The sequence below is a fragment of the Egretta garzetta genome, unplaced genomic scaffold, assembly GCF_000687185.1.
Source record: "Egretta garzetta isolate BGI_Z169 unplaced genomic scaffold, ASM68718v1 scaffold516, whole genome shotgun sequence".
NCBI lineage: Eukaryota > Metazoa > Chordata > Aves > Pelecaniformes > Ardeidae > Egretta > Egretta garzetta.
Window position 1 is genome coordinate 34,925 of NW_009259983.1, and position 9,172 is coordinate 44,096.

Here is a 9,172-nt window from a genome sequence, read left to right on the forward strand (position 1 = left end):
TCATTGATGTTGACAAGGGTTATCCTCTTTGCAAAGTATGTTCAGCCAGGTACCACAAGAAAACGCATGAGGTAAAGTCCTTTAAATATGCTCCTGCCAGGTAACTTTAGTCAGCCTCTGGGCAGGAGTAGGAGTTTGGCATCTACCTGACACATGGGTGAATGTTGTGGTGTCTGGCATCGTGTCTGTTGGATCTATTATAATCAGTTTCTATTTGTAGTCAATGACTTCCTAATTTATATGTGTTAATATGAGCAAAGCCTGTTACAATTAAAGTTTGAATTGAATTGACAGAGGGTACTTTACTTACTTCAGGGTTCAGTAAATTACGTAGCAGGTGCTGAAGAAGGGAAATACTGTTTTGCTTTGTTGTCTAAATTATGACAACTGACTGGACTACTGACAATTTGAAGTGAAATGTAATGGTCTTCCTTTTTTTTTTTTTTTTTTTTTTTTCCCAGTTTGGTGGAAGGTAAGGAGGTGTTGCAATTGTGCTCCTATTTGGACTGCTCAGAACAATGGCAATATTGCTACCCACAGTGAATCAAGGACATCGGGTTATATAGACAGGGCTATAAACAGCCAATCTACTTTTGCATCAAGGCCTCTTCGCCGTAATCAGCTTACACTCCATTTGCTTAGTATGCCAAGCAAACCTGCTGTGAGAGTGTTTGTATAGTGTCTTATTCACACTGTCATTTTAAAAGTTTAAGGACTGCTTAGCCACATGCCCACCTACTGTGCCGGCGCTGCTGTACATGTAACTGTTTTCCAACAGCTATTTCCTTCTCTGATTTTCTGAAGAACAGGTGATCCTTGTGTGTTTGAGCCGGAACTATGGGATTGTTTGACAAGCTAGCAGGATGGCTTGGGCTGAAGAAAAAGGAGGTTCACGTTTTGTGCCTTGGCTTGGACAATAGCGGAAAAACGACGATCATAAACAAACTCAAACCTTCAAATGTAAGTAGCTTACTTAGCTCACTGATGTTTTTACTGCAGAGTTGATGTTTGTTTAAACTGGTTTTGCATGCTGTTATACTAAATGTGACTATGGAAAAGATGTGAAGAGCTTTTTTGATTTAGTACAGTGGAGCCAATATATTTTAAGGGTATCCAACTAACTAAAACTAAATGTAAGCATCCATTTGCATATTATGAAAACATTTCCCCAAAACCCACTGTTAATGTCACGTTTTTTTCTAAGATCACTCAGTAAGGAAGGGTTTGTGATAGCTGAAATCAGGATCTGAAACATTTTTCCTAAGTCACTTAAATAATTGCTACAGGATTGCAGTTAGGAGTGATGTGTTGAACATTTGGGATTGATACAGTTGTATAATAACTTGTACTTGTCTATATTTATCATGTTTATTTTAAGCTCTTCCTGAGAAATACGAAGTCTATAGTAAATAATAAAATAGGAACTAATATGGAGATGCGCACTTAATGGTGACTTCAGCATTTTTAAAGCAGAGTAGCTTTCAGAATAAGTAGCATTTATACTTGCAGTTCATTCATCCAGTGAAAAGTGTTTCAGACCGCTAAAAGTGCATAGTATTCTTGAGCTAAATTTAAAGTAGGATTACCTTGTTTCTAGGTATGTTTATGGAATAGAAATAGATGAATTTTGGTAGGCATGTTCAAAGCCTGAGGCTTGTGCATCTTAGTTATATGCGTCTGGGAAACAGCGATTTCTGCTGTTTACATCAAGACACAGCTTTTGTTTTTTAATTACATTGAACTTTTCTGACATGTAACATGGTAAAGTGTCTGCTACTTTTCCATTCCTGGCAATTATCCTTTCACTGAAAATTAGAGTTAGAAACAAAGAGTATAAACTGCTTACTGTCTGCTGACAGTTGTTTGGGGGAAATGCTACGATTTGTACCAGGCAAATTATGTAATTTTTGAAACCTTTATTGTAGCAGGGTTTTTACGTCATGCCTTAAGCAGTAAAGGATTCCTAACTAGAGTTGCACGCAGACTTCAAGATTTATCACAATAATAGGTATTAGAGAAGGTCCTAAGGGTATTACACAAGTAGAATTAATAGAATTTGTTTGCTTTACTGTAAATCATGGGATGAGAATTTACTTCTGAACGTTTTCATTTAACGTAATGCTTTAGGAAGGTAGCTTTGCATACAACTTGTGTAAGTCCTATCCTTGCAAGAGGTGACAAATTCTCTAATGTGCAACAAATGTCATTAGATCAGACTTGATAGAATTGTATATTTTTAGTAAGTTCAGATGGACAGATGATTTTGAACTCTGGATCAACCCAGTCTCCTTAAGAACTGCTGCTTTGTCCTAGGAGCAATATATTAGGTGGCTGGCAAATACAAGTGTTTCTCCATTGGCTTGCAGTTGTTTCTTCTGGGCCTTATAAATAAATTTTAAATAAATGTTGAACAAATAACACCTTTTCTACTCTGCACAAATTTTCCCTTGGTGACAGGAACTGTTGCCTAAACTGTTCACAAAGATGGAATGCCATTTTCATAATGAAGCTGCAGGTGAACAAGCTAAGCTTGCTTCAGTCATATGTGAGGAGTCAACTGCTTATAGATAGTGTTTTTAATAAAAGGCACTAGAAAGTCTGTAAAAGGTTTACATGTCACTTTCTCAGACAGCTCTGTAATCTAAGGAATGTGACCTTCCTCCCTGCTCAATATGGATGCTTCTTAAAGGAGCTATTCTGTTGTACCAACTTAGCTGATAGGTTCCTTGGCTAGCTCAGCAGTAAACCTGGTTATCAGACAGATCTATTAATAATGCTTTATGTTTTGGCTATTCCTCGGTGGTAAATGCTGATTTCTTCCAGTGATCTAGTAGTTTGAATAGTACTGTGGTTATGTCATTGTGTAATGTCTGCTGTATAATTCCCAATGTCAGATAGACTCCTCCAGCTTGCAGATTGGCTGTACTCCCAGCTTCTATCTAATATCTTGATAGAAGTATATCCTCTTTTATCTAAGAGGCTCGGGGTATTGTGCAGACTTGTTTGGGTTGACATTGTGATTTCCAAAGTGCACAAATATTGTGAACTTTGACCTCAGTCATAATCTTCAAGCTGTTATGTTCCATGGTAACCCATCTCCTTTATTTCATGGGTAATATCCACACAGACTAATGTAAAGGGTGGAATCTGTCTTGGGGCTAAAACGTCTTCAATGCTTTTATCCAATAGCGTTCCTTGTATTTCCTAGAAACTACAAAACCTTGATTTTTGAATTACTGTACTTTTCTGGGAACTTTTTTTATATAAAGTATCTGGATTTGTAGAAAGTTTTTGTATTGCACAGTTTGGGGAAAAATAGATCTGTAATGTATTCATGTTTCAAATATATTTCAATATTTACATTTTCTGATTTGATTGTAAAATTTGAACTTTCTTTCCTTTAAAGGCTCAAACTCAGGACATCGTTCCAACAATAGGATTCAGTATAGAGAAGTTCAAGACATCGAGGTAGTAGTTTCTTTCATTTTCTCCATTTAGTAATAGGAATTAATATACAATAGTTGGACTCAATTACCTCTTTCAGTAGGATGTAACTGAGTATAATGTGTGGTGGTACAATGACATGACATGCAGTTTGTCAAAATGTTGTAGTAACCAGGAGTCCTAACTGTGATCCAGGACTGACAGCATTGGAATACATTGTATGTTTTGTGCTGCTATAAAGCTATATATTTATATCGGTATAAAAAAAAAAAAAAGTTTTTTTTGCAATAGTTTGTATAAGCATCTGATTTCTGTCCATTAAGAATTTCAGAATAGGGCACTGTTATAGACTTGAGGAGAGACAGTTGCTTAGATGATAACCTATATTCCATTAAGCACTCTCACTGGAGGGACTCTGAAGAGATTGCAGTCTAATCTCATTAAATGAAAGATGGTGGCTACATCGTTAGCAATGTAAAGGTGGCAGGGGCAAAAGTCAGGAAAAGGAGGAAGAAATCATTAGTTGAATGAAGGCTAAGATTTAGAAAATGAATGCTGTGAGACAAAGATACTTCAAGGAGGTAACATTAGATATTATTTTATTACTCGGTAGCCTTCACAGTTAGTCTTCAACCAAGCAGTGTGCCCCACTGTGGGGGGGCAGATTGTGTGTGGAATGTGTGGGATTCATAGCTTTCATATTTTTACAGAAGGCTCAACAACTGTATTCTGTCTCAGTAAAGCACGTAAGACAGGTTTGGGGTTTGGCCATGTGAGAATGTAAATTGATTTATATTGCTCTCCCTTATTGTGATCCTGTAGTAGGAGAGATGACCTGCAAATACACCATGTAGAATGATTAAAAGAACAAACCCACCCCCACCCCAAAATCTCATTAATCTAATATTACAATCAAAACATTGTTTGTGGGTTGCTAATAACTTTATATATGGCAAAGCAGGTGTCTAGAATCAGATGATGTCTGGATATAGAGTAGAAAGGATGTCTGGAGAGCTTCCTTTTCTAAACCTCCTTGTTTTGGTGTGGTCTTCGCTCGGGGAGCTATTTGGGACCACCCAAAACAGAAAAGTTGATGAAGTTGATGTTGCCTCTGTAGACATTTTGGGAGTGGATCAGATTTTTTTGTAATGTTCTTTAAGTTGACTTGCTGTATTTAGCATTTGGGTGAAGTCTTAAAGTTGGCGAAGACTACCCTTTGCAGCTTGGTCACCTAAGGTAACCTGTTATCACCAGAATGTGATAATGCGGGTTTTGTTTTTGTTTTTATTTTTTTTTTTGAAGGGGGAATTTTTTTTAAAGCCTTTTATTTTGCATATGGAAGCCTTTGGATGTTCTTGGTGCCTGTTTAGGGACAGAATTTAAGACAGGTTGTGGATTTTAAGTCATGGCTCATCTTAATTCCATTTACTCAACATTATAAAAAATATTTGGTTCTAACAGGATAAAAGGAGAGGTTGAATGGGAGCTTATTTTGTATTTGATGTAACTTTTTATAATTGGTTTAGTTCTTTCATTCAGAGAGTAAACAAACATGTTTTCCATTGTGAAATATTTCTGTAGTAAGAACACAAAACTAGATAGGATAGTTTGAAGGCAGATAGAGTAACCAGAGTTCCTTTGGGAATCTTTCTCGGTTGATTAGCATTCAAGCTGATCTGGCTTTTTTCTAGCAAAGAAAATAGTTTGAGTTTGGGTTTTGTTCTTTGTTTCTGTGCCTCATACACTTCTTTTCTTTGCAGTTTGTCTTTCACAGTGTTTGATATGTCAGGTCAAGGGAGATACAGAAACCTCTGGGAACATTACTACAAGTAAGCCTATAATTTATTTTAAAGCATTACTACTCATATTAGCTGTCATGTATGTTATTTAAACAGAAGTATGATGATACCTAATGGTTAGAAATTATTTGGAGAAGACTTGCACCTGATGTTTGACAGAAAGTCATTCTGGATAAATACAACTTTTCTTTCTGTTCTAAAAAACAAAAATTTTTATATGCTGTTAATCAGCATGCTTTTGGGGACATCTTGTTGACTGAAAGATTGGGGGAGCATACTAGAGATGGGATTTAAATGTTGAAACCTGAAAACCAATCCTGTAAGAAAGCACCAAGATGACTTAGGTTTCCTATTTTTCTATTCTTCTGTAGGTAAGTGACTTAAGACCCAAAAGGTATTGGCTGATGGCTGAGACACTTAGAGATGAGGGAAATTAACCTCAGAGAATGAGGCACGTGTAACTAAGAACTTGACCAAGTATTCTTGGATGTTATTTATTAAGCAGGTTATTCACTGTACTTTGTAACACTGTGCTATTGCCTTATTGATAGTAGACACCATTTTCTGTTTTTTTTTTTAACTTCTAATGCAACTTGAATATTCATTTATGTTATCTCATTGTTATTCAGTAATACCTGATGCTGATCTAAATAAGCTGAACACTAGTAAACCACACAGAAATAGCTTGGAGAAATAGAACAGAGAAATTCTGATTATAATATTGATTAAATATTTATATTTAATGTGATAGAGGTTTAAGTATTCTTTAACTGAAGATTACCACTTCATCTCCTTTCTGTGCAAAGTATGTGTCAGCAGTTTGAAAACTTGTTGTGTGGGTAGGAGATCTTCATTGTTCAAGAGTGTTAGATGTATGTCTCCCAAATCTTTTGGATTTCAGTAACTGATGCCCTTAGGCTGCTCTCAAAATGCTATCCGAGTGCTTCATAAGCAAATAATTTTTCTGACTTCTGTATTTAATGCCGTAACTTACCACTTGTGTGGCATAAACAGCTTTTTTCATTTTAACAGTAAGGTGGTTTCTTAATTAATGCTGACAGTGAAATGTGTGCTTGTATCCACTTTTATTCCTGATCCAGTGCTGTAGTCACATATTTAAGATTAACTTCTAAGAATAATGTAAAATTAACAATGTGCTGTTCAGTTTCTAAAGTTAAGCAAGGTTTAATTTTGCAAGAATTGCAAAATGGCAATCAAATCTGATCAAGTGTCTTAACTGTAGTTGCTTCGAAGTACTTGAAGCTTGCCCTTTTCTTCTATTTGGCTTGAAACTATCTTCTAGGATGTCATCAAAGTACATTTGTCTTAAATATACCTAAACTCATGCTGTGTCCCGATTACTGTTACTTGTTTGTGAAGTTATTTTTTTGGCAAGTAAATGCATGCTAGGACTCTGATTCCACTAGAGAAATACTGTATGCTCATAAAAATTACTTAGGCATTTTCAGCTAATATGCAAAAGCTTTATTTGCTGTTGAAGTTCTTCTGTACTGCAGGAAAGAATGGACCTTCTCATACAATCTTAGACTGGTCAAGTTATTTCTGTTTTTCAGTAGGTCTAGGGCTGTTTCTTATCAAAGTACGAAGGTAGATGGTGCTGGGGGGTGTGAAGAATGTATCCATAATGGTGTCTCAGAGAACTGTAAAATGAAGGAGAAGTGAATATTAGATTAAAATTTAGATTAAAAATACTTTTCATGGGTGTTTATAACTGTTCACCTGAATTGGTCAGACTTTATTTTGCTTTCAAATAAGTTTCAATAAATGGAACATCAAGTCATAAAATACCAGTAGTATCCTGACATAATGAGTTGAATAGTTGTATATATGTTGTGACTGTGGTCATATTGCCAGCAAAATGTCTTGATCTGAAATAGTTTAGAATTTTTACCTGTTCCTCAAAACAAAAGGAAGTTCCTCTTTATGCAGACTTTTGTAGAAGTTAAATTAATCTGCATATGCCTAGTTGTTAAACAGCTGTGGACACACAGTTTTTTCTAAAAAGGTAATTGACCTGTCTCTAAATTTGTTTTACTGTAGGAAATAAAGAATTTCTACAAAAGCCTGACTTGAGATTTTCTTTGTCTGTCTGACCACACTGTCAGAATAGCAGTTGATTACATTTTCAGAGTTCATTTTTCAGTCTCACTAGTGAAATCAAGCTTTTCTCAAGGGGATGTGTAGATTGAACCTTGTACGAGTCATGCAGCTAACAACCTCACATCTCAAAAAATTATACAGGTTACCAAATGATTGAATTTCAGAAATAAGACTGGATTCAAATGTTAATGGTAAATAATAACAAGAAAAATTAGAGGACAAAAAATCAGGTTTATTTGCTTCTTTTTGGTGTTTCTTCTGAAACCTGTGCTTAATTGCAGTTTAAGAGAACCTATAATTTGCCTCTTTTTATGTTATGCAGAGAAGGCCAAGCCATTATTTTTGTCATTGATAGCAGTGACAAATTAAGAATGGTTGTGGCCAAAGAAGAACTTGACACCCTTCTGAATCATCCAGGTGAGGAGGCTTTTTTCCCCTTCTGTCAACGTATTTGTTATGTTGTCTTAAGAAAAGCCCTTATCTGACACATTCTGCATTCTGAGTACTTTGCAAATATTTTAGCCATTCATGAATACTAGAACAATTAATTGTCTTCAGTAAGTTTGGGGTCTTTTTTTATACCTATTCACATTTACAAACTGATCATACTTCAGTTGGATTGGTCTCTTATTAATCAATATAGATCCAAAGTGGCATTGTTTTGAGGAAGAGTAGACTTTGACCCTTTGGAAGCTGGAGAGCCTGTATGTGATGATGAATGCATACAAAAAAGGTATCTCCCAGTCTGGATTGTTCCAAGAAGACAGCTAATTCCTTTAATGTAACTCTTAATGTCTTTTTTTTTAATGTTTTTTTTTTTAATTGTTATTATACTTTGCCCAGAAATAGGGGCACTAGGATAATTATACTAGTCAGTGTCAATTGCCTGTAAAAGGATACATGGGATGGAAGAGGATACAAGAGGATTCACATTCTAGAGTTGGGTTTAGGGGTTTTGTTTGGTTTGGTTTTTTTTACATGATGCTACACTTTTTTCATTAAGTTCTGAGATTGGTCAGTTCTTCGCTTCTTCACTCTTCCGTATAGCCAACATTACTGAAATATTTTTGTAAGCAATATGCAATTTTGACTTTCAGCACTTTAGGTGGTTGTTCTGACTAACAAGATTATAAAAATACATGCAGGAAATTTAAAAATAAAGAAATTACAGGATTATTTAATTTATTAAGCTGGTAGAGCCTTAACTTGTGGGGTCACCATGCTGAAAGTAAGACGGGAGAAGCTGACTTACATTTCTAACCAAGAAAAGTAGCATGTGATAGGAGCAATTACTTTGCTATGATATTATATGCAGTCTTCATGGAAAATAATACATTAGTTCATCAACAAAGATGCTGTAGCTGAGTGTGTGTGAGCTGACTGGGCCCTCTTAATTTTTCATGTTCAAGGGTATGGGCCACTTCAGATGCAGACACTGAAAAGACAGTCTTGCAAGGTCAAAGGAGAGGATGAGGGTGAACCAAAGGCTACAAGTGGATTACATAGAGGCCAGGGAACTTTGTACCAAAGCAGGTATTAAGCACAGTGGTAAAAGGCGATTCCGTTGGCTAAAAGGAAACCACATAGGACCAAGGGTGGGAGGTTAAGACTGGTGTAGTAAGTTATTGGTTTATTAGAAGGCAAAGGAGTGAAAATGTTAAGGCTAGGGAGATGCAAGCTTAGGTGGGGCTTTTCATTTAGGCATTAATAGGTTATTAATGCTGACTTAGCAGGTCAGTACTGGTCAGTTGTTGATGTGTTTGTGTCTTCTGGTTCTGAAAGACCATGGCTATGGCCACCTAGTACAT

General features: G+C 35.9%; 1 protein-coding gene across 1 annotated transcript in view; it reads left to right on the plus strand.

Moving 5' to 3' along the window:
• Nucleotides 1–813: 813 nt before the first annotated feature.
• The window catches only part of ARL6 (ADP ribosylation factor like GTPase 6), a 15,343-nt gene continuing 6,984 nt past the window's right edge, over nt 814–9,172 (plus strand). Inside the window, exons 1-4 of the mRNA XM_009640469.2 lie at nt 814–960; nt 3,407–3,468; nt 5,205–5,273; nt 7,687–7,781. Coding sequence (XP_009638764.1) covers nt 838–960; nt 3,407–3,468; nt 5,205–5,273; nt 7,687–7,781 — 349 coding nt within the window. The 5' untranslated portion in view covers nt 814–837. The remainder of the gene's footprint in view (nt 961–3,406; nt 3,469–5,204; nt 5,274–7,686; nt 7,782–9,172) is intronic.